Consider the following 25,329-nt stretch of genomic DNA (forward strand, 5'->3'; position numbering starts at 1 on the left):
AGCTTCAGCAGAATTCCAAGTTAGGTTTGTGTAAACTAGAAATCTTCCTCAAGTTAGTGAAACTGTTACATGACGTGGTTAGCTCTGGAACACTTCTGGATGTGACCAATGGATTGAATTCCATCTGTTTTTGAATTTGGAAGAAGAGAGATTTGAGCCTGTCTTTTATGCAGAGACATCCTGCATCAACTAATGAGCTAAATGCTCTTAATCTAATTGAGTTGAATTTTATTATCATCAACTCATCATACCTGAGCTAAATGTTCTTAATCTAATTGAGTTGGATTTTATTGCCATCCACTCATCATACCTAAGAGTGTATCTAGAACTTACCTAACATACCTACAATTGATATTTAAAGCTAGGTGTCTCATTAGCATTGATATCTACAATGTTGCTACGGATTATTTGCCATGGACAAGATGAATGATTGAGCTTTTTCTGGATTTTATCAATGTTGGCTTGGTTTCAATCAGATTTTCTTCAGTTTGGGTTACATTTTTTTATTTGATAATAGATAAGTAATGGTAGTTACAATCCATTCAAATTGGGCTTCAACCAAATTTCTTATGTTGAGGTTAGAGTCAAGTAAAAAATTGAACTTAAAATTAAAAGTAAAATTGGGCAAAGTCAAGATTGAGTTTCAAGTAATTGTACACCTATCTGTTATTTCTATGTTATTTTTTAAAGATCTTAATGTGAAATATATTTAATAAAATATTCAAACCATATAAATATTTAATTATTATCCAAACATATAATAAACATTACTCGTTAAATACTAAATTATAATAAATATATTTTATTAATAAATTAAAATTAAATTCATAAAAGTAGATTAAAATTTACAGTCTTGTATGTAGAAAAGTAAAATTTTATATTAAAATTTATTACTCACAATGAAAGATGATGCAGGATGAATAATCACCTAATAATCAATTTCAAGAAATAAAATGTCATTCCCAAATCCCAACCCAAAAGAAAAATAAAATCTTTTAAGAGAATTGGAAGGGCTCAGAGAGTTGCTATCTCTGCTCAAAGAAAAGATTTTACAAGCTTTTCTCATACAAGAGGTGTCAGAACTTATAAAGCACTCTTCATCTTCGCCCTCTTATCGTAAAACAAAACATAAATGACTCCAGAAAAAAACCCAGAAAGCAGAACAAAAAATTTGAAGAAGAAAGTGCAGGAATGGATTTGATGGCGGCCGCTGCTATTAGGGTTCTAGCGTTTCGATTGTGATTGGAAGAACACTGGTGGGACTATTTATCGATTCTTTTATGGGCCTTTTGGGTCATGAGCTTCTATCAGCAATTTCAAGACCAGCTAAATAGGCCCAACTGTTCAAATTTGGGCCCCAAAAAGTCTAGCTAAAAGATTGCAGATCGACGAATGTTTGGGCCCGAAAAAGGGTAAACGTTGGGTCCAAACCCTTCATCTCGTTCGTTATTAATAATGAAGAACATGGTTTTGATTAATCTAAAGAGCTTGTTCTTGGTGCTTTTTGTAGTATAAAATATCATAATGGGTTTAAGAAATTGAATATTTAAAGGTTGATAGATTAAGGAAAGGAAGAGAGAAGTTCTGCTTATAGTAATAACCCCAACCTTTCCTTTATGTAAAAAGTTAACAAACAATATCAAGTCTCTACCCATTAATAATCATATATCAGAGACTTAAATCCCACACGATTCAGTTTGGATTAAGATTAAAACAAGACCCAATTAGGAAGTTTAACTAAATGCAATAAATATTTAACAATAAGTTCGGTATGAGTAAGACAACTATAAGAGTAGACTTGACAATTTTGAACACGACACGTTAACACGACAGGAGAAGATATGGGGATAAACAGATTTTGGGTTTGGTCTTAACGTATTTCGTATCTAATCGTGTCTGACACGTTAAGACAAGAAAATAAACATGTTTAAAACATGCTTACTTAATCGTGTTATCGTGTTTAATCATGTTATCGTGTTTAAACGTGTATACGTGACACATTTATTAATCTATTAAAAATTAATAATTAAAAACTATTTTAACTTTATATAAATAATTTTAAATAATTATTTTAATAAATTTTTTTAATTTTATAAAGGGTATAATGTAATTATACATACTCAACTCTAATTTTTAACTTTTGGTGATTATTTGATGTTATTATTATTTTTGTTTTATTACAATTATTTTTATAATTATAGATTTTAAATTTAAATAATAAAATTATATTTAATTGTAAATAGTTTTATTTAATCTTGTTAAACTTGTTAATCGTGTTATTAATCGTGTATTGACATGTTTAATAAACGTATTAATCGTGTCGTGTTGTGTTACATGTGTATTAAATATATACGTGTACGTGTTTTAAATCTAAGATACGAATATTAAACGTGTCGTGTTCGTGTTTAGTTTTAACGTGTTTCGTATCTAATCGTGTCTGACATGTTTACGATACATTAACACGAATTGCCATATCTATAAAAGAGTAAGTTATATTTGATATACTATCAATGCATTAATCTCATGCATGATTTTGATGGATATGAATATACACTCATTGTGCATGTAATATAAGTTTTTGTTAGAGTAGAGAGGCAATCATTTAATGAGATAGATAATTTTCTATAATTTTCACTTTGCTTGCTTCCTACGCCATATAAAAGCCCAAAGTTGGATGATATATAAAGGTCGGAAAGTGAAATCTAAGGACTTAACAAAACCTTAGTGCAAGTGCGAAGCTTGATTACCTTCTTGATTTTGCTAGAAAATTTCTTGGGTTTGGGGTCCAAATCAGGTATGAGATTCACCTGACAAAGGGCGGTGGAGGAGGAAGAAAGTACCCCCATGGCCATGAAGTGATGACCAGAAGCCAAAAGTCCCCCATCCCGACTTTCTTTAATCAAGGTCTGAATGTGGATGCACGTGTGTTCCCCCCTTCTCTCACGTGCATGAGTCATGCAATAAAAGTTAGAAGAGAAACAAACCAACTGTGAGAAGTGGGGAAAGAGGTTGATGATAAAGAGTAAAAAGAGAGGGACAATTTCCTATATTCGCTGTCATCGGGACTCATCAAAAAGAAATATAGCATACTCCCCCATCTGATCTCTCTCTCTTTTCAACAAACTTTTTTAATGCTTCTCTCTTCATTTTTCTGCATTACCAAATTGTTTTACAGTTTTTAAGAAAGGGTTTCTAGTCATTTGAAATAGATTAAAATAAAAAACCCAGAGTCCAGAAGAGAGAGAGAGAGACAGAGAGAGCTCTGCTCTGATTCCCTTCTTGTGGAAATGCTACATAACCCAGAGCTTGAATCTCATTGTCATTTTGAGATCAGAGCAAAGCTTACAGACAAGTTCAACAAACAGTCCCCTGCATTTTACTCATCAGAGAGATATATCTTCAAGTTTCAGGTGGAAAAAGCACAAACTAGCCAGCTAGCTAACAACACAGGTAAGATTTATGTCATGACATTAATTATGAATTCAATGGTTTCATTTACTATATATTTATACCGAAAATGATAGCATAATGGAAAGTTCATATGAACCTCTTTTTGCCTTTACAAATGACTGTACTTTTTGGAATAGTACATTAGGGTTTCATGATTAAAACATAGAAAGAATCTGTTTTTCTGTAGATTACAGTACATTATATCCAATATTGTTGCCATGGGCTGGATCCCACCACAACTATTAGTGCATTGCCTGTGGATCCCACTACAAAATTTTCCTGTTCTGGGGTTCCTTGTTAGGTTAATGTTTTCTTTCATTAACAGTATAGTTAATTGCCTTGATGATTAATCCAATTTTCCTTCCTTCATTCTTTTGCATGGTTGAATTATGAGTCATCCTTTTGCCATTTTCTTGGGTTAAGTTAGAATAGTTTTCTGGATGGTTTAGGATTGTTCTTTCGACTGTAAGGATTGTTCTTTTAACTATAAGCATTGTTCTTTCTCCTCCTCCTCTTTTTCATAGATAAAACATGAAAGCAAAAATGTTATCCAAACGACATTTCAACCCGTTAATTCCAGAGAAAGTCAAGTCCTTATCGAACTTAAACTCTGAGATTTGACATCTACCTGCTTTGAAGCAAGCACGCATGGTACTTAATTTGCCATTGACTCTAATAAATACATTGTTGTTGTCTCCATTTCTTGGCTGTAATGTCACTAATCTGTCCATTATTACTATAAACTACTTTCAAATCTGTTATAGAATATGTGGCTACCTTCTTGTCGTAAGCAATGAACGACATACATAGGACAGCCTAGTTAGCTTAACTAAAATCCTAGTCAAAACTATCTTCAAATAGGCGCAGAAAAACAAATGAAAAAGCAGATTCCAATGCAGATTTGTACTACTATTTTATTGCATTTATTTACAGTTTTTCCATTTCATCTGCTGCCTTTTCAACATGGGCCACGTAGTTGGCCCATTTTTCTACTCTTTAACCCCCACGTGAACCCAGAATCCTTCCAACTTGTCTGTAAACCTATATATATATTTCAGTACAACTTAAATTTCACTCTCAACCTATACTCCATATTCTTAGATGGACCCTGTTGTGGATTATGAAAGAAAAACCAGTAATTACCATGCAATCTGACAAGATAAATCTCCATGTAAATTAGGGTATTTGGTCTGAATCTAGACATCTAAGTTGTAACCAAGAACAAAAACAAAAAGTTAAGGGAAGAAAATGATCCAAGTAATAGTTGCACATGGAAAGGAAAAGCTATATTCCCGCAAGGCAATTGAATGTGGAAGATGAAGAGTCCCTATTCATGGGGACAGAGCAAGAGTTGTTGCAAAGCTCAAATAGGTATGGGGGACATGAAGTTATTGGATTTTTAATTTAAAGGTAAAAACAAATTTTTCATCAACGGGGTTTCTGTCTCTGCTGTCTCGTCTTAGTCACAATTCCATTTTCATTCTCTCCCCCACCTTCCCTTCCCTCCCCTTTTATGTTACATTTCCTTTCTATCTTTTCTTTTCCCAAGTTACTAACTTACCCCTCTTCACACACACTAACTCTCACCTTTGGAAATGGGTTCTTTTGTCATTTGGGAATCTTCCCATTCTTGTCAACCTGCTAAATTAGGGAGGTTTAGGTAATATCACGAATTGAACCAAATATGTACACTTAAACCACACGCTCCCGAACCTCGAACTCTCGCCCACTCTCCTTTCATGTCAAACTCCCATTGGTGCTCACCATCCACATCCCACTTCAGAGCGTAAGATTTCACTTACCTCTGAGTGTTTGAATTATTACTGGGATAAATGCATGAAAGAAAAAGAAATCTAACGCCTTAGTTTCCCATACGTATAACTTTAAAAAAAAAAAGAAAAAAAATCAGAAATTCTAAGGTTCTTATAAGCCTGAATGCAGAGGGTATATTCAATGCGTTAGATTTGGAGAGAGAAATGAGAGAAATCAAAGGTTTTTGATTTTTGTTTTGCAGGGGGGTTTTGTTTATGATTACTATATATATATACAAGGTGAGAATTATCCAAGAAGAAAAATCAAATGGAGTATAATTCACCTCGAGTTTCACGTAAAGTACGAGGAGGACCCACATGGAAGAGCAGGTACGCCGTCGACGAAGGTGGGGATTTCATAGAGTGTTCTGGCAAGTATTGTCGATCATGCACCGCTGGAGTGATTGCTGACTGTGTGGCACTCTGTTGTTGCCCTTGTGCCGTGCTCGATCTCTTGACGCTCGCATTGGTTAAAGTCCCATGGAAAATGGGGAGGAGGTGTTTGGGTCTGGGGAAGAAGAAGAGAAAGAAGGTGGAAATGAAGAGAAAATGTAAGACAAGCTGTTGTTGTTGTAGTACTAGTGGTGGTGGTGATCATCAGGTTGGGGATGGGAATTTGAGAGAAAGGGTAAGGGTAGAAGAGGGAATGTGGGAATTTCCAACAGCATTTGCAGAAGAGAAAGAAGAAGAAATAGGGAATTTGAGTGCAAGGCTTGAAGCTGAGAGAGTTTGGTTAGAGTTGTATCAGGTTGGTCATTTGGGTTTTGGGAGGGTTTCTTTCACTGGTATTTAATCTGTTTAGGCTTTCTTCAATACAAAAATTGTGCAATTACATTGTTGTTTGGATTGTAAAGTTTCATAACATTTTTTTTAGGAGCTGTTTTGGGGGTAGGAATTAACATAAAAAAATATTTAATTAAGCTGGTAATTTGTAAAAAAAATGTGATATGGTAGTAATTTTTATTGTTCAAGGCCATTAACATAACAGCAAATGTTCTTTGCTCCTTTTGTTTGGGTCTTGAAAATCATAGAGAGAAAAAAAATGCATTAAAATTTGGGTGTTGATCCACTAGGCTTAAAGTTTTCTTCTAATTGATTGATGTTGATAAATTGGTATAGCTAAATTCCTTTTAATTTCAAAACAAAGATTATAGAAACAACATTTAGACTTGTTTTAAAGCTTCATTTGAGCTCCATCCTTCTACTTTGTATATACCAAAGCATAGCAAATTTTTCAAGCCAACCTTGAGCATTATAGTTACTTAATAGAATTTCTCTACCCTCAATCAACTTAACTCTTAACCCTTCTAGCTTGGCTAAGAGAAACTATAACTTAACAGAAAGTATTTGTGTTAGGCAAGATTTAAACCTTTAATCCAAAATTGAACCTAAACTATAAGTTATTAACCTGTAGCTTTGGGTTCTTTTAAGACACTTTTATAAATTTACTATCTGAATCTGTCTCAAACCTGAATTAAGATACCTGTACTTTATATAATCAGGTCAAAGATTCACGGATATTCAATTACAAGGTGCCCATTACCGTCCCTTCCTTTTTGTTACAAAAAAAAAAAACAATCTTAAATTAATGTTGTGATTTACTTAATTGGGCCCATATTGACCTACCTGGTTTTCTGGGCTAGAAGTAAGGGGCCCTAGCCCATGGGTTAAATCTGTAAAGGCCCAAATTGCCAATATTTGTGTACATTCTTAAATGAAAAGTTACAAAGAAGACAAAAGTACGGCCCGCCAGTTTTAGGCAAAAGATGACGTCATTTCTTCAAATCTGCCGGGTTGGATTATAACCGCAAAAGTACACGATAGCATTTTCCTCTTAGTAATCCTTATCATACACGTGATGCGCACTACTCTCACATTTAACGTCCCTCACAGAGCCTTTCGTGTCTCCAAAAGCTAGAGAGTTCCAAAAAGCTGACATTGAGAGAAAGAGAGAGAGAGAGAGAGAGAGAGAGAGTGAGTAGTTACCAAGTGAGTTAGTGGTTCAGTGAGTTGGGAGTGAAAAGATGGCAACAAGTGAGGCAACCGCAACACGGATAATGTTGGCAGTGAACCAGTCAACGATCAAAGGGTACCCTCACGCTTCGATAAGCAGCAGAGGAGCTTTCGAGTGGACTCTTCAGAAGATCGTTCGATCAAACACTTCCGGTTTCAAGCTTCTCTTCCTCCATGTTCAAGTTCCCGATGAAGATGGTTCTCTCTCTCTCTCTCTCTCTCTCTGCTCCTTTTCCTACACTTTTTTCTCTATGTATTTGTGAATTTACATGAGCACCTTTTATACGCGCGTGGTTGTCTTTGGTTAGGGTTTGTATAGAGTGTGAGAATGTGATTGTTGATTGTGCGTGATTTTGTTGAAATTACAATGGCTTTCTGATTTTGATGAGGTTATGTAGAAAGTTGTGCGTTAATTTGATTCATCATTTCTTAAATCATTTGTTTTGTTGTTTGATTATTGGCTTATTGCATCTACAATCTGTTTGATTGCTAAGAAAATCATCTATTTGGCTAGTGAGAAATGGAAAATTAGGAAATTGATCGAAAGTTAAGGGTTTTGTTCAGTAATGTTAAAGCATGCCCTTGAAAATGCATTTTCTAAAGGTACTGATCATATACTTCACCTTCAAAGTTTGGCTGGATATGGTAGCATAATTGTATTTTGAGATTGAATTTACTTGAATTTAACCCTAGCCTTGTAGATGGTACAATGTTTGTGTACAATATGGCTTTATAATCTTGAAATGTTTATGCTTTGAGTCTGGAACATCAAATCCAGTGGCAACACTGGTTTGAGTGGTGGATCTTTGTATGCTTCGTTTGAGCTTGAGTGTCTTATAATCGGCCAATGCCAGGTAATTTGAAGTGATGGTATCTTCCTTTAATGTGTTTTTCTGATAGGGTTTGATGACATGGACAGCATATTTGCCTCTCCTGAAGATTTCAAGAGCATGAGGCACAGGGACAGGGCAAGAGGGCTTCATCTGCTGGAATACTTTGTTACAAAGTGTCATCAGATTGGGGTAATATTGATCGTTCAATAAATTACTAGTATCATTTTCAAGGAAACTTAAAACATAAATCATTTGGTATTTCCCCAGTTAATACATTTGCTGATTGTAGGTTGCTTCTGAAGCATGGATCAAGAAAGGTGATCCAAAGGAGGTTATCTGTCATGAAGTGAAGAGGGTCCAGCCTGATCTCCTTGTTGTGGGTAGTAGAGGACTCGGTCCTTTCCAGCGGTATGCTTTAAGTGCCTAATGCCTTCAATCTTTGATACTCAGTCCTTGATGCCTTCGATCTTTGACACTCAATTTTGCCATTGCCATCTCTAGTCTAGATCCCAACCAAAGAGTAGAACTGTAAAGCTATTGATTGTTCTGTTGAAATTTGCTTCTGCAGGGTGTTTGTTGGAACTGTGAGTGAATTTTGCGTGAAGCATGCTGAGTGCCCAGTTGTCACGATCAAGCGCAATCCGGATGAAGCTCCTCAGGACCCTGTGGATGACTAAATTTGATTCGATGCATATGGATTTTTTTGTTTCATTCTGTTAATGGGTGTGGAGACTCTGGAACTTCCTAATTCATATATCAGTGGGGATAACAAATGAATTGCTTTTGCTTTTGGAAAAACACCCTGCGGATGTGTTGATGTATGCAAAAAAAAAAACCCTACTGCTATTGGCCTGTCCTTTTATGTAAGGTGCGGTTTGATTGAATTACTTGCACAAACCTTTCTTTTGCCCTTTTATTTTATAATTATCCAATACAAGCATAATCTGGATGATCCTAACCAGTAACTCAGGCAAGAGCCTTTCTTTAAAGCTCAGAGTGTTTCAATCGTGATAAGAGCAGAACAAACTTGCCATAAAGGAATAGCGATTGTTGTAGACATGATCAGATCAACCGACAGAAGCCTATAGCTCATTCTAATAAGGCCCACATTCAGGCACCTTCAATCTGAGTGAACAATTTTTCGAAAAAGGAGGAAAGCAAAAATTACAAAGGAATATGAACTGCAGTGCATGATCATTTCATTGCCACCCAGCAACAAGCTCCAATCCAAAACCCAGAAATCTAAAGTTGTTCATCATTCAATCATGTATAGGAGATGAAAGTGTTGGGCGAAAACAGACTGGGAAGAGTTGTCATATCTGACAATTTCGTAGTAACTATAAAAAGCAATGAACATTTAAAAAAAAAAAAAACTGATTCCATTCTGCTCGAAAGTAACAGAATCTGTATTCATGATAACATAATCCAACTACTGCAGTTTGAGCTATATATGCCTGAGTAGCTGATAAAGCCTGTGGTAATTTAACATATGGAACTGGTAACTAGAACTAAAGCAACTTACCTATATCATATAAACCCTACCTCATGTAACAGCAATGACATAAACAGTAGTACAGAGTTGCTATGTAGAACCCCAAACATCTAGTATTTTGCTATGTCCCGGTTTAAGATGAAGACTTAACCATTGTGTTTACCTTCTCCAAGAGGCCTTTTATCTCACTATGTACTTTGGATTTTATTTCTGAGGACATCTTTTCATCTGATTTCTCCAGCATTGACGTCAGCATCTCAAGTTTGTGCCTGATGAAGTTAAGCTGCGATGCCTGATCAGCTGAATTTTGGGATGCCTGATCAGCTGATTTTTGGGAAGCCAATGACTTCTTTGAGCTTTTCGCTCTCTCCTTAGCTAAAGGAGAAGGTTTTGCACTTGGTTTTTCCCTGTGATCATGAGCTGATGCAGCTGGGTGAATCCGAAGCCGGAAACTGACATTGGAAGCTCCAAAGGGACTAGCATATTGTGAACTGTTGAAGGCTTGTTTAGCCTCAGAGCTTCTTATGAAGACAACACGAGCACAGAAATTATTGTAGAACATATCTGTATCCTCCACGTTTAGAGCTCCATACCTGCTGTATATTCTAATAAGATCATCTTTGGTAGGCAATGAGGATCCGGGGCCAAATGTCACAAAGAGAGCAGTAGGTAAAGAATTTTCAACTTCATTATCATTTTTCTTCATAACTGCAGCCCTGGCAGCTTGCTTGATTTCAGGGTTGTATGCCTTCAGTTCTTCACTTGTTTTCTTCGGTGAAGACCTGGTAGCCTGCCCAGCTTCAGATTGCGCCATCTTCGACTCTTCATTCTTTCCAACCTTTTTCTTCAGGGATGTCCGTCCAGAGGGAGCATAATCAGTCAAATTTTGGTCCTTTCCTGATGACCCAGTAACAGAGTCCGGAGATTTCCTCTTTCTATGAGGTTGAAATTGACTATATATTTTGTAATTTAATCCATCTCGGTAAACTGAGCTTCTGAATTCAGATAAAAACTCCACAGCAATCTCAAAAGTGTTGTTTTTCCTTGGGTATTGTGGACTAAGAGCTACAGACTGCACTTCAATTAAAACTTCATTGGCAGGAGTGTTAGCTTTTGCCAGATCAATCATCCTATTCAGGTATCGTTTTGGTGTATGAAAACTTGATTCATTTGATGCTTCCTGCTCTGTATGAACTTCTTCAGGGAGTTGATTCCTTTGACCACTATAATTGGGAACCTGAGAGGACCTAACAAGGTTGCCAGTAGCCTTAGTCATCTGCTCTCCTAATTGGGACTCATTGGAAACCTTTAAGGATTCTGCTTCTATGCCCATTCTGCTTAGCTTCCCAGTTGGACTTGTGTAAGGAGGGGATAAGTACTTGCTCTTTTTCCTTTCTCTCAATAAAGAACCACTCTCAATAAGGTCTTTGGCTTCAACATCACTTTTTCCAACCCCTGAACCAACATTGGCTTTCCTTCTAGCAGAGACAGGATCGTTATTGGTATCTTCTTTGCCCCTGCTATCATCAACATTATTGCTGGCTCCTTTATCTTTCTTTTTCCTTCCCCTTGATGAATAACCCTTATCCATATCTTCCTTCGCCCCGATGCCATCAGTTTCAACTGTAGACATTTTGCCCTTTCTAGCTGTAAGATATCCTGAAAGCTCAGTTCCCTTCCTCTTCCTTGATATGGAACTTAAATTACTGTCATCATCACCATTAGCTTTTGTCTTTTTCCTCCTAGATGAGGATGCTTGTTCACCTGAATTTGTTCCCTTCAGAGCCACATCCTCATCCTTTCTGGCGTCAGCATCAACTTCACCTTTTATAATTTCAGCAATGCTTTTCTGTTTCCTCATCAGATACATGCCATCCTCGGAAATCTCCGGGCACCTCAACAAAGTTTGATTGCGTTGGCCAAATTTGAGACCTGGTGTAGAAGAAACCCAATCTTCTTCAACTAGCCCAGCGATTGGGACTTCCATTGCCTCACTATAGTCACTCATGTCCACCACGAGAGTACTGACATTTTCTTCAGGGTCCAGAATTGACATGGGATCATGGTACATGGGCATTTGACGCCCTACCAATCGATAGAAAGCCGAAAGCCAGCCCTTCAAAACTGTACATTCAAGCAAATTACTCATTAGAACTGCCTGTGCAATATCTTTCAGTTTACCAAGAATTTCTTCAGGCGCAAAGAGACCAATTGAGAGCTTTCCAATTCCACCTTCAGGCACAGGAACTCCTTTCTTTATCCCAGCATTTGCAGCTAGGGACCTGTCAAGTCCAATAAAATTCTCTTCTGGAACACAAGTGCATGTCATCTTCAACTCTACAAGTCTGCCAATTTCATTTGCAGATGTCTGTACAGCATTAAGAAAATTCTTTGAGTTACTCAATCTTGACATCTCCTCAAAATTCTCCTCAAAAGGCTTCAACTGAGATGGGTGGCACCAAGCAAATGAACTATCACCAAAATATGCAACAAGGAGTCTTCCCTTCTGTCTCACCTTCACTGCATAGTCTGATGCATTGGATGGATCATAAACCTGCCCTGGCCACCATGGATGGCTCCTGATTTTACCCCATACGAAATCACCGGCAGAAAACTCCCACCCCCAATCACCACCAACATCATCATCCCCTTCCTCATCAACTATTGCATCCATCCTCCCCATTATATCACCACCACCATTCTCCTTATCATCCAAATCCCTCCTTCTTTTCCCATCAGTTTTCACAATTTCGCCATGAATATCCACCATAAGTGAACCACCATCATCACCACTTGCCAACACATTTTCATCATCAATTTCCTTACTTCTACCAACAGCACCTAAAAGAGAACCAAACCCTTTAGCACTCTCATTTCCACCATTAACATCAATGTTTCTAACGCCTCCTTTCATTTGCAACAAAGAAGAAACCCCATTCATCTCAGAATCCTCAAGCCCGTCACCATCTTCATCATCACGAGAACCTTCCTTTCCATTTATAGAAACCCTAACGCCATTTTCCCATGACTTTTCAACCATAAAAGCAGCAGCCGCAGCAGCACCTTTAGAACTTTCCTTGAGGGGTTTAGCATCTTGCTCTAAAGACCTATCTCTAAAGAGGGTTTTTGCTGGCTTATCAAAAGCTTCCATTTTTTTCCCCTGCAGAGACTCCATGTTCCCAAGAAAATCAGCCTCAAAGGTGGAATTTTTACAAACTGAAACATGGGACAAAAAGCAAAACCAACAAAAACAAATAAAAAAATCACTAATCAAAATACCCACTTACCCATACTTATTAAATAAAAAGAACCAATAAGAAATGCACAAATTATATATAAATATCCACCAAAAAAGAAAAGAAAAGTACCTGAAGATGAAGAAGAACAAAGGGTTTTTTCGAGGGTTGGAGCCTTACAACAAAAAATTTACCATTTCCTTTTCAGAAGATTCCTCCTACAAAAAGAGAGAGAAACTGAAACTGGGTTTTCCTTTTTCTCTTTCCTTCTTACAGAGACAAGTAAAACGAAAATCTCGCGTGAAAAAGCTTTAAAAAAAAGAAAAATAAATAAATAAATAAATAAAGCTGTAATAGAAGAGAAGAGAAGAGAAGAGTAGAGATAGGGTTTCAGGTTGCGAAGCGGTGACTTTGGAGTAATTATTTCTTTTACGGAAATGAAATTTCAGTTTCTTTTACCTTAAAATTAAAATTAATTACCAATAAAAAAGAAACCAAAGAGACAGAAGATTTTTAATCTTTTGTTGTCTTTATCGAACGGTCACGTCCACGTTTCGTACCAAAAATTAAGGTTTCACCACGCACGATAGCGAGTGGCCAATGAAATGCACTCGCTGTGTATCGATCCGGAGGGTCGGAAAGGGATACGTGGAGGCTTACGATAGCGAGTGAGTTGGCTTTCGTCGAGGCTGACAAGGTTGGAGATACTGATGTGGATTATAAAAAGGCAAGTCGTACGATAGGAAGTGCAGACCCTCTTTTACGGATGTTTGACACGTGTATTTAGTGTTTTGCGATAAGGTAGGATGCCAATTAAATTTGCAGAAATTAAAAACAAAAAAGAAAAAGGAAAATTGGAATAAATTGATTAAAAAAAATGAGACCAAATATTGATTTAGTAAATCAATTTGTGTTTTTTTATTTACCTTCTTAAAAATTAAACTTTTTCATAGAATATAGACAAAATAATAAATATTTGTTTATTTTATTAATAAAAAAAGATTATTGTCTAATTTATTATCGCCAATGTTGAATTTTGTCATTGTATTTCAATCTTATTAAATTTTATCATTATATTTCAATTTTTTTTATTTTTAAATAGAAAATAACGAAATTAACGAAAATTTATTACTTTCATTGATGGAGTATTTTCGTGAAATATTTTAATTAAATTAATTTTGTAACGACGAAATTAAAAATTAATGCAACGAGTCATAATAAATTAGCAAAGTTGACCTTTAATCCCAATAAAAATAGTTGTTAGGCTACAAGCTCGTACATTATTGCTTTCAATTATGGTTTGAGTTAATGGTGTTGGATTAGTTCAATTTGATTTTTTTTTTCACTCATGCTTAAAGAGATTATTATTATTATTATTATTATATCAAATAATTTTTACTAAATTTCTTAAGGAAAAACATCTGAAAACCCTTTTTTTGGTTGGACAGAAATCAGCTTAGGAAATTCCAACCTAAATTAGCATGGAACCTTTGCTTTTGTGTAGAAAACTCTAGGACATGCCGGCCTATAAATTTTAAGAGTCCCTTCTAGCTATAATTGCAATGCTCAAGATGTCAACTTGCTGGTTTCTTCTTTGTCAGTGACTGATTGGGGGGGGTATGAGGAAGCTTAAAATCCACGCACCATTGGCAGATGGGTGCCATCTGCCTCAGTGGCTGCATCATCTAAATGAGTTGGGATGCGAATGGGTCTTCCTCCTTCTATAGACTTGGGAGGAGAGTGAAGTCAAGTTTCAAGAGAGTCAACTACTGAACTTGAGCTCGAAAATGTTGGAACAGCAAGTTGTTTGTTTACCTTAGTTTTAGACCATTGGAGAATTGGAATCATTAACTTGGTTGCATCCTGACTCTAATGCTTTAAAACCAACTAAAATTCAGATAAAAAGAATGTTGGATTTGGGTTTTGAGTTTTGAGGTATTTGGCTTTCATCCAATTCAATCTATAGCAAATATATGCAAAGAAGGAAACGAAAGAGGCAAAATGCAAGCTTTACTTCTTTGTCACCTCAAATGCAAACCTCACCAGGCATCAAGAACCAGAACTGAAATTGTTTGTTCTTGTCGTCTCAAATGCAATGCTTTAAGACACAAAGCTCAATCTTTGTCTCAAAAACAAAGGCACACACCAAATCATTGTCTGGGGTATTCAGTTTCCACGCAAATCAAACAATACCATTCAACAAGAAACTACAGAGAATCAGACCCAAAAGTTCACAGGCCATTTAAGTTTTGGATGAATAGACTTTCTAATTTGACAAGAACTCAATTTGCGAACTTACCCAGATCAAGAATACTCAAAATTTAGACTTCAATTGTCCTAATTTGCATTAAGCAGCAGGTTAACAAGTTCACCCATTAAGCAGAAATTCATCATTTTCATTCAAGTACCCAAATTAAGCATTTGCACGAAGAGAAACAGAGGAATATTAAATCTTCAAAATACAACTAAATTTTCATATTGTTCTACTGTACTGAGAAATAATCATACAAAAAGACTACCTTCAAAAAAATTTAAGGAAAAAAAAAAGACCTTTAGAAGGTAATTCTAAGCAACAGAAACTTTAGCTCCCGCTTCTTCAAGCTGTTTCTTCGCATCCTCAGCCTCATCTTTCGAAACCCCTTCTTTGAACTTCTTCGGCAACCCTTCAATCAAATCTTTCGCTTCTTTCAAAGCCAAATTCGTCAAAGACCTAACGGCTTTAATCACCGCAATCCTCGCATTACTTGGAACCTCCTCGATCACCACATCGAACTCTGTCTTCTCCTCGACAGCGGCCGGCCCCGCGTCCGCACCGGGTGCGCCTCCAACGGCGACTGCAGCCGGGGCAAGGGCGGCGGCGGTCACGCCGAGTTTCTCTTGGAGGTAGTCGACAAGGGTTCGGGCTTCTTCGAGAGTTAGGGAGGAGATTTCGTTGCCGAGTTTTTCGATTTTTTCGGGTGCTGCCGTGGCGTTGAGAGGACGGAGGAAGGTGCTGCGGTGGGTCAGGTTAGAAGGGGTGGTGGAACGGAGAGGGAATTGGAGAGAAGGGGTTCTGAAAGAGACGGGATGCGTAGGATGAGAGGAAGTGGGTGGAGGATACGAGGGGGAACGGAGAGAAAGTGTGGAGAGAGTGGAAGAAGCCATTTTTCTTTCCTTTCCCTGCTTGGAGTGAGAGAGTGACGACTGAAGACCTCCCCTCAGGATAGGATAAGGAAGGTAAGGGAAGCAAAGGGAGTTAATGTACATAGTGAACTCGACTGCAGTTGGTTGGGGATTTCATTTGACATAATTGCCCTTGTACAAGGGAAGAAAATCAAAATGGATGACACGGGGCGTTCCGAGAATCGAACTCGGGACCTCTCGCACCCAAAGCGAGAATCATACCACTAGACCAAACGCCCATGTCGTTTTCTCTTGTTTCTATTTTTTCAACTGTGAATGGATCTGAATGTTGTAAGCAATTGCCACCTACGCACCAAAGTGTAAAGAGTCTCCTGGGCATAGCAGAGGTTCATACACTCTTATAGAAGAAAGAGCAACTGCTTGTCTCATGGATGGGTTATATTACAATAGAACATTGTGTATTATCTGTTATTGATGAAATATAGGCATTGGTGGGGAATGGGAATTATTCAATAATTTTGTATTGAGTAATAATTTTGAGCTATTGATTGATTGAGTACAAATCATGACACATCAAGTATTTCGACAACTTATATTCTATCAGTGCCACAATAGTGGTGTTACAGGTGAAATCAGAACTTGCTGATGCATGGAAAATGATTTCTCACCACCTTCTACGTCTCCTTCCGTACCAATATGCAAATCCAGCTACGGATGCAGCCAGAACAACACCGGCTGTTGCATGCCAAGCATAGACTGGTTTTTCCACAACAAGGCTCGACCTGCTGACTTCAATGGGTGGTGTAGGCAGCGGTCTCTTACTAACTGTCAGAGCAAAGTTCAGACCCTGCCTTCCCACCTCAGCCAGATCCTCAACAGCTGGTTGAAGCCTGGTGGCATTGGCTATGGCTTCATACTCTTCTTTGGTTCCCCCTTCAAGGAAAGACCCAACAAGATGACCCTTGCTTATCCAATAAGCCCCAAAGGTACTCCCTGAGGAATCCCCAAAATGCACTACCTCTCCTGCATTGTCCCCAAAAGACTGCCAAGAAAATGCAAAGACTCTGGAGTAGAAGAATGGCAGGTAGTCAAACTCACCTGTTTTCTCTGGTTCCAAGATCGCAGCAACAGCATGTTTCGCAGATTTTCGGGCTGAATCAACATGCTCAAGTCTGCGCGTTTCACCAAATAGGTTGACTGGAAATGCTGCAACATCTCCGACTGCATAAACTGAGTTGTTGCTTGTTTGTAACTTTCCGTTCACTTTGATCCCACCTTTCTCCAATGTCAGTTGTCCTTCAAACAGGCTTGTGTTTGGGCGTATTCCAATTCCCACCAAGACCATGTCTGCAGGTAGCCGACTTCCATCCCTAAGATTAACAGCCGTAACCTGAAAAGCAGCTTGATTAGCTAATTAACTAACATCAGGTTCTGCTCCAAAACGTAACACAACCTTTAGAAACATGCGTCCACAAACCATACTACTATATGGCGAAAGAAATTCAACTTTAAAGCAGCATATTATTATAATTTACCTTTCCACTGGAGTCAAATTCAAATGATGACAAAACAGTTCCTTTAATGAACTTCACTCCTTTAGACTGATAATAATCCTCATAATAGCTTGCAATCTTGGGTGTAAATAAACGAGCCACTGCAACATAGGAAATAGTTATGTCATTTACTTAGAAGTGCTCTTAAATAATCTAGAAGCTTAAAAGGGAGAAAGATGAAACAAAAATGTAGTTTGATCAAGAAATGAAGAGCACAGCACTATGGACACTCACTGCAATGTGCTTCAGGGAAAACCATGGTTACATTTATTTTATTGATCACCAAAGATGCAGTACACTCCATTCCAATGTACCCACCACCAATGACAACAGCGTTTCCACCAGCACAAGATTGCATCACTTTGACAAGGCTGTTCGCATCTGCTAAATCTCGTAAATAACATACATTTTCAGCTTCTGATCCACTCACTCCAAATTCTTCAAGCTTCAAAGCCTACATTTAACAGACACACATACATACAAAAAAAAAAATTAAGCCAGGAATGCAGACATATTACCCATGAGAAGAAATATCGGCACTCTACAATTCAAAGAACCATCAATTGTGAAAATTTTAAGATGAGCTCCAATTCTGACCATTATGTTCCTGTTGAGTCTAATTCAAACATCATACCCTTTCACAAACATATTTCTTCTTGTTTTATGAGAAGTTATTGGCATTTTGGCAAGGGGAGCAACAAACAGATCAACTGACTATCCAAAGCAAGAGAAGGCATAAGACCATTAAAAGATTAGTTTCAATACCCGAGCACCTGTTGCAATGATGAGGATCTTGTAACTTATAGTCTCTCCAGTTGCTGTTAATAACGTCTTGCGTCTCACATCAGCAGACTTAACTCGAGTTCCGAGGACTAATTCAATCCCTAAAAAAGAATAAAAAGAATAACGATCTATCTAGAAAAGAGAAAATTCTAGAGATTAAAAGTTTTAGTTTCCTTTCTTTGACTGTGTCTATGAACATGAAGAAATATGGCTACTAATAGTTTATCAGCATGTTCAGTGATGTTTCGAGATAGATTTATAAAACACACAAACTTGAAAGAGAGCAACCAACAATCTTGCAATGGACCATCTAGCACGTGTCAGAAGCAATATATTTTCAGAAAGCTATGTTTCTTTCTATGATCTGTGGAAGTAAAAGGAGTAAGCTAGACGAAAGTATTTACCATGTTCCTTGTACCATTTTGGATTTAACCTTTCCTCATTAGCACCAACACAAGTGTGAAATGATGGAAGACGTGCAGGAGCTGCATATTAACACAAATTTAATCAATAAAAACCATAGAATATCAGGATAAAAGAAGATGGAAAACATGTCTATAATTAATTCAGCTAAAAATTAGGGAATAGACGGGCAAGAAACCAATGCCAATTGCCCACCCTGAACCAAAAATTTAGCATGACCCTCCAGCCTTTCATCCTAAATAATTTCTCAAATCTCTCGTGATACCAAAAAGCCACATGTGGGTTTAAATATGCCATTTGAGTAGGTATTTATCACTATTATTGGTAAGAAAACTTATAATTACATAGCACTACAAATTGCCAATGAGCATGATAAAGAGAAACAGAGAATTCCCAGTGTACAGACAAGACATTAGGGTAAAGTTATCAGTAATTACCAAAAAAATTGGGCAATGGCACCAAAATGTCACATTAAATTCATGCTCTTCTCTACTTCTCTTGTTTCTACAATCTTTTCCAAGCAGATACGTGGTGGAAGAAATTGAATGAAACCCAGAAGAAAAAACATATACGTAGTATATAGTTGAAAATGCTTCTTACATTCAGGAAGTAAAAAGCCTTTGCTTAAAGCCGGCCTCTCATATGGGGCAACCTGAAAAGAAATCCATAGTCCTCTGTTTAAATTGACGAATGAAGGAATCAAACTACAAAGTCATATCCTAAAAGTTTTAAAGATAGAGAGGCATCAATAATGAACCTGAAATGAAGAAAATATGATTTAAGATATGGATGAAGAATCATATTGCATACTATGCACGACATTTAGAAGGGTCAATATTTGTAGGATTTGATTCGTTAGCTGACCGTTGCATCTAGGCCATCCCAAGTACATTCTACTAGATTATGCCAGCTTATATATACCACAATCCTAGTTCCTATAAATCAAAATCTCTTCATGTGCATGGAAAGTGATACCCTTTAAAATTTTCTAAATTACAGATAAATTACATTCATAAAGATGGCATGCACCACAAATAATTGGCACTAGCATCTCTTAACTACATAATTGATTGCTGAAATCCCAAACATGTTCCAATACATCAATCTACTGGAAAACTCAAACTTCTATGAGTATAAGTAACAACTCCATAATTCCTTTTCCACATACTGTTCTCGAAAATCAATTCAATTCAGCTTTGAAACATATCTAATGTTCAAACAAGACCATTTCTAAGCTTTTGACCAAATCATAAAAACCATACAGTACAACCAGAATAAGTATCTACAAGCCAAAAAAAAACAATCAACAAGAAGTAAAAAAAGCAAATAGAAATACCCAAATCAGAGAAGAGTCTTGTAGAACATAAAATTTGATCATAATTCAGTAACAAACAAAAAAGACATGAATGTTTACACCAACCAAAAATAGCAAGAAAAAAAGCCACCCAATTGAAAAAAGTGCAAATGCCACTACAGATAAGAAGCAAATGAAGCTGAAAGCAAACAAATATGCAAAGAAGAACAAAAAAGATTGAATTTTGAAATAAGACGCACAGGTTCTTCAGAAATAATGCAAAGTTCACCATGAGAGACCCCTCTTTTTGTAAATTCAAGGGCTGCATATCCTGCTGCCACACCTCCTCCGAGAATTACATATACAAATGCTCTTCCCATCCTTCTTCTTTCTCTCTAAAGAAACCTTCTTTCTTCCTCTCTAAAGAAACCTTCTTTCTTCCTCTCTTAACAATGATCAAATATCGAAAGCGTTGGCTTTTCCAGGCATGGCTCCAAGCAAAACTGAAAACGTCATTAAAAAATTGGAGAGAGAGATGTTTTTACGGTTCTGTCCTTAGTTGACTCTTCTGGTGCAAGGTGTCTGATATGTCATCACCTAACAGGATCAGGGCCGTTTGTTGACTTGTAAATAGTGGGTCCAAGATTGTTCAAAGCCACGTGGATCTTTGATGCTTGTGCCTTAACGTTGTGTGGGACCATTGATGGGTGGATCCGGCTAATTGGATGTCGCCAGGTGATGAATTGTGCTGGAGAGGATTACATTGGGAAATGTGAGGTCATGGTCAAAAAATCAAGTTGGGAATAAAATGAATGGGATTTTTTGGTTTATGTGAGAAAAAGAAGCCAAATTTATGGGACTTGGATGAGGCTCTGCTTATCTCTGCCACACAGGGGACTTTATCTTCTTCTAGTCCTAGCATAATTCCTTAACCTAAATAAACATGAGAAGATAATTTTATAATTTATATATTTTTCATGAAAAATATTTACTACCAATTGAAATATTTGTACTCCAATAAAATTCAATCAAATAATTACATATATAACATTTCATATTTGAAATATATAAGAATAAGGTTCGAATCTTTTGATCTTAATTTGAATCTTTGATGTCTATAAAATACTAATTTTAAAACACATTTGTTTGTGTTTTAATTTTACATTTCGTCAATATCGTGACATAAACATACATAAAAAGCATAATACTTAAAAAAGTTAAATTAATTCTTGTTTTTTTATTACATGTAATTAAATTCTTGTATTTTTTTTGGTGAAATAAGCTTTCATAACTAACACTTGACTAAATATTATTAGTCAAAACATCACTTATAATTTTATAATATATAGTATTAACATATTATAATGGATGATGATGTGATATTTTGATATATTATGATAATACAGTCTTATGATATTTTAAAAAATTGTCAAAACATCACTTATTATTTTATGTTATGTGACAAATGATGTTTTGATTAATGATAATTAATCAACTGTTAATAATAAGGGTCTATTTTATGTATAATAAAAATACATAAATTTGATTGAACGTAATAAAATAATAAAAATTTATTTAATTTTTTTTCAAATAAATTTTTTTTGACACTATTGTTATATTTATGGTTGTTCGGTAAATTTACTTACACTTACTAGGGGAAAAATAAAAGATGAGAACCATGACTTAGTAAAACTATACCAACCATTTTGTTTACTTGTTAATTCCTTTTTAAGGGTCTTAAAAGGCATGCAATCTAAGATATGATAACTTGTGGAAGTGTGTAGTTCCATTTACAATTTCACATGCTTAGGAAGATAACTATGCTAAAGTTGGATCAAGAGGTACAAGTCTTTGTTGATTTTTCTTGATTTAATGTTCAAATAAAATTTTAAATTATTTATAAAAATTTTAACAAGTCATTTTTTTATTGTATTTAATCAAGTTTTTATATTTTTTATTTTTAGTCAAATAAACTCTTATTACTAACAATTGATTAATTGTCATTTTATATCTACGTGGCATTGACATAACATTAATGTGAAAGGTGAAAAAAACCATATGATCATGTTATAATGCTAAATTAGTAGATCATATTATTATCAATTATGATATGTTAATATGTCACATTATCATCAATTATGATACGTTAACATGTTACGTTAGTATATAAAATAATAAATGGTATTTTGATTAAGTTAATTAATAATAATAATAATAAAGTATAAAATAAAATATAATAATAATAATAATTTATTATATAAAATATAAATATAATATAATTTATTAAGTTAACATGTTACGTTAGTATATAAAATAATAAATGGTATTTTGATTAAGTTAATTAATAATAATAATAATAAAATATAAAATAAAATAAAATATAATAATAATTAATTATTAAGTTAGTATATAAAATAATAAGGGCTTATTGACTCAAAATAAAAATATAAGGGCTTATTTGACTTAAAATAAAAGTATAAAAGCTTAAATGAATATAATAAAAATATAAAAAACTATTTAAATTTTTTAAAATAATTTTAAAACTTTTTTAAATATTATGTCATTTTTCTTTTTGGGTACATTTTGCTGATTTAAGATGGGCCATGTTAACCTGAAAACAAACCAAGCCTTGAAGGCTTCAAGCATTTATTACTGGCCAGAGTTATGATATGTGAATTGGACCCAGGCCCAAGGCAAGCACAACAAGAAGGCTGGCCATCATTTACCTTTAAAATAAAAAGAAAAGAAAACAAAAAAAAAAAAAAAAGAGGAAAGAAATATCTGATAATGTATAATCTATATCTACAATAATTATAAAATTATGGATGTTGATTTTTTATTGACAAACTCGGTCACATTTATTAATCATATTCTCTAAATTATCATTTTAAATATTTTTATGATTAATATTTATAAAATTCATCTAATTTGTGAATATACAAATATCAAATGACTTTCATTATAAATATTGGTGGAATCACTTCTGAGAAACAAGCAGGGAGAAGTCATCTAATTTGAGGTAATAAAGACAGTATAAACTTCTCTAATAGTCAGTACTTTAACCATATTCGAGTCACAATTGTCGATTAATTTCGAGAACATAAACTTGAAGTAATTGTTAAGCATATGTTCTCACTAATTCTTTTATGCTTGGTCTTCATAGGGATCACTGCAGCTTCTGGGCACTGTGTTAAGTCTGTAATCAAGACCTTGTTTCATGGTCGTCTAGCTTTGATAAACCAAGCAGAAAAAAGTTTGATAACATCAAATACCTGCTCAGCAACCCATAATTTACCTTTGAAAACTATCATGCTTAGCACCAATATCACAATGGCAGCTTCCTTTGGTGCAAGTTGATTCCCTAACTGGTACACCACAATGTCCAAATTTTGCAGGATTTGATACATGAGGAAAAAAGATGGTTACTTCGATTTCCTTTTTGAACAGGATACAAACTGCCAAGTTCATTACTATCTTAACTTGTCTTTCTTGATCAACTCTTCTTTCATCGTCACTCTACCTCTTGTCACTTGCCAACAGAAGATCTCCACTTTACAAAGGTAATGCCTCGGTTTCCACTATCAAGTAACAGGACCCTGTCTCTCGAGAATTGACCTATAAAATGATTTAACAGAGTAATTACCATTAAGAAAGCCTTTCCATATTAATCTATTTCAGAAATTTCTATCTAAAAACATATTGTTTAAAATACCCAACAATTGCTTCTGTTGTAATACCTCTTAGTCGAATAATCTTCTTCTCAACTCAATTTTCCAACACCACGTATTGTTTTCACAAAAGCCAAACTCAATTATCCTCCTTTTTAATTCACTGCAGGAGAGAAGATTCTAGGGAAAGAAGACTTTAGGACCAATCCTTCAATCCATTCCATTGTCTAGTTTTCCACCATAAAACCCAAATCCTTGTTGTCCCTGTACTTACTAATGATATTCCAATCAATGAAGTGGACTTTCCACCGTTTGAAGCCTCACACTGCAGGAATGAAGTTATGGTAACTAATAATGGAAAGTTTGAGGGATCTTAAATTCTTAATTATCCTATTTTCTTGTTGAAAAGCTTTTAATCAAAGCTAGAAGAGGCATGGCTAGAAAGTAATTTTTATTAAAAAACTACAAAAGAACACTTATCATTTTCAAGCTTACATAAAGGCACATGCAAGAGCAAATAGAGGGAATGGAAGGCAGTAACAAATTTTGGGGGTCCTTTAACGCACTTCAACTACGCGATGAATGCCCTTTCTTGCCAAACAAAAAGACTCTCAAGTCTTGTCACATATGCCAATTTATATTGTCTTCAATCGTTTTTCCATCCAAATTACTTGTCGGCACTGCTAGCTTTCTCATTCACAAAATTGCCATAAATGAAGTCTATGACAATCACTCTAAATGCGAACCCTAATGTAAAGATGAAATAGTTATTTCATTACACGTGTATACACATGTTTATATTATCATTTATAATTGTTTGATTTCACATATCCGTTTAAATCGTTGTTAAAAAAATTCTCTAATAATTAAAGTTTAAGCTTCCATCTTCATGTTTTCAAGTTCGGATTTTTTACAATAAAAAGGTGAGATTTGTGAGATGATCAAATGACCATCTTTTGTGTAACCCAACACCGTCTTGTATAATTAGAAAGGAAAAGAAACACACATCTCTTAAAATCTATAGCCGCATAGCTATATTACCTTAAAATTTCATTTGCCAACATTGTGAGGTTGCCATATGCGTTCACGAATGTTTTTGATTGGATGGATCATGAAGGAATGGTTGTTGTCTTTTTGGATGAACTAGAAATTTCCATTGCACATTAGCTCGTAGGGATTGGCCTCGGCTAGCTCGATCGGCACATAAGTCATGATCACATTTGTTTTTCCAAAGCATATTCCCATGTTGTAATTTGCACTGAATGGCCGACCAATCATGTGATGTTTTCCTTATCTTTCACATGGAGGTTTTCCTTTAGCTCTATATGTGATTTTTGCACATAAAACATGTGACCAAATAAAATGAGTGGCTCAAATTCGAGCTCTTTTTCTTATGTTTCGGTATGCAATGAAAGCTCACGCAAACAGTGTCCTCTTTCTCTTTCCCATATGAGACACGGTGCAACATCCGAAGGAATGGTGTCTTGGAGTTATGTTCTGAATTCCTTATTTTGAATAAGAGGTTGGGTGCTAAAGTTGAAGGTTGGTACACTGCAATGTTGCTCATTCAATGTCATCAAAGGACCTAACTTTTGTATACCCCATGTTCTAGGTGAGATACATGATGCATTCACTAAGTTAATTCGAAAC

General features: G+C 35.6%; 5 protein-coding genes and 1 non-coding gene across 6 annotated transcripts; 2 read left to right on the plus strand and 4 right to left on the minus strand.

The window, feature by feature from the left end:
- LOC18600772 lies at positions 2,604–6,107 on the plus strand. Its single transcript, XM_007031426.2, has 2 exons — positions 2,604–3,450; positions 5,465–6,107. Exon 2 carries the CDS (start codon positions 5,530–5,532, stop codon positions 6,052–6,054), a length of 525 nt encoding a protein of 174 aa, XP_007031488.2. The 5' UTR covers positions 2,604–3,450; positions 5,465–5,529; the 3' UTR covers positions 6,055–6,107.
- On the plus strand, positions 7,154–9,023 carry LOC18600774 (universal stress protein A-like protein). The gene is made up of 4 exons (XM_007031429.2): positions 7,154–7,472; positions 8,175–8,296; positions 8,397–8,515; positions 8,676–9,023. Exons 1-4 carry the CDS (start codon positions 7,286–7,288, stop codon positions 8,782–8,784), a joined length of 537 nt encoding a protein of 178 aa, XP_007031491.2. The 5' UTR covers positions 7,154–7,285; the 3' UTR covers positions 8,785–9,023.
- LOC18600773 lies at positions 9,406–13,164 on the minus strand. The gene is made up of 2 exons (XM_007031427.2): positions 12,968–13,164; positions 9,406–12,815 (listed from the first exon to the last, which is right to left on the minus strand). The coding sequence occupies exon 2, from the start codon at positions 12,772–12,774 to the stop codon at positions 9,733–9,735; it is 3,042 nt and encodes a 1,013-aa protein (XP_007031489.2). The 5' UTR covers positions 12,775–12,815; positions 12,968–13,164; the 3' UTR covers positions 9,406–9,732.
- On the minus strand, positions 15,213–16,065 carry LOC18600775 (50S ribosomal protein L12, chloroplastic). The gene has a single exon (XM_007031430.2). It carries the CDS (start codon positions 15,977–15,979, stop codon positions 15,401–15,403), a length of 579 nt encoding a protein of 192 aa, XP_007031492.1. The 5' UTR covers positions 15,980–16,065; the 3' UTR covers positions 15,213–15,400.
- Positions 16,165–16,236, minus strand: TRNAP-UGG. Its single transcript has one exon. It is a non-coding gene; the product is annotated as a tRNA-Pro (tRNA).
- LOC18600776 (monodehydroascorbate reductase 4, peroxisomal) lies at positions 16,455–20,512 on the minus strand. Its single transcript, XM_007031431.2, has 7 exons — positions 20,272–20,512; positions 19,318–19,369; positions 18,699–18,779; positions 18,277–18,395; positions 17,746–17,965; positions 17,494–17,612; positions 16,455–17,348 (listed from the first exon to the last, which is right to left on the minus strand). The coding sequence occupies exons 1-7, from the start codon at positions 20,389–20,391 to the stop codon at positions 16,623–16,625; spliced, it is 1,437 nt and encodes a 478-aa protein (XP_007031493.2). The 5' UTR covers positions 20,392–20,512; the 3' UTR covers positions 16,455–16,622.

The sequence above is a fragment of the Theobroma cacao genome, chromosome 4 (assembly GCF_000208745.1).
Source record: "Theobroma cacao cultivar B97-61/B2 chromosome 4, Criollo_cocoa_genome_V2, whole genome shotgun sequence".
Taxonomy (NCBI): domain Eukaryota; kingdom Viridiplantae; phylum Streptophyta; class Magnoliopsida; order Malvales; family Malvaceae; genus Theobroma; species Theobroma cacao.

Coding starts and splice junctions, on each gene's coding strand:
- LOC18600772 (XM_007031426.2), top strand. CDS start 5,530: ATGGAGTATAATTCACCTCGAGTTTCACGTAAAGTACGAGGAGGACCC.
- LOC18600774 (XM_007031429.2), top strand. CDS start 7,286: ATGGCAACAAGTGAGGCAACCGCAACACGGATAATGTTGGCAGTGAAC. Junction 8,297..8,396: donor CAAAGTGTCATCAGATTGGG/GTAATATTGATC, acceptor TGCTGATTGTAG/GTTGCTTCTGAAGCATGGAT. Junction 8,516..8,675: donor GGACTCGGTCCTTTCCAGCG/GTATGCTTTAAG, acceptor TTGCTTCTGCAG/GGTGTTTGTTGGAACTGTGA.
- LOC18600773 (XM_007031427.2), bottom strand. CDS start 12,774: ATGGAGTCTCTGCAGGGGAAAAAAATGGAAGCTTTTGATAAGCCAGCA.
- LOC18600775 (XM_007031430.2), bottom strand. CDS start 15,979: ATGGCTTCTTCCACTCTCTCCACACTTTCTCTCCGTTCCCCCTCGTAT.
- LOC18600776 (XM_007031431.2), bottom strand. CDS start 20,391: ATGGGAAGAGCATTTGTATATGTAATTCTCGGAGGAGGTGTGGCAGCA. Junction 18,780..19,317: donor AGGCTTTTTACTTCCTGAAT/GTAAGAAGCATT, acceptor GTTAATATGCAG/CTCCTGCACGTCTTCCATCA. Junction 17,966..18,276: donor TCATTGCAACAGGTGCTCGG/GTATTGAAACTA, acceptor TGTTAAATGTAG/GCTTTGAAGCTTGAAGAATT.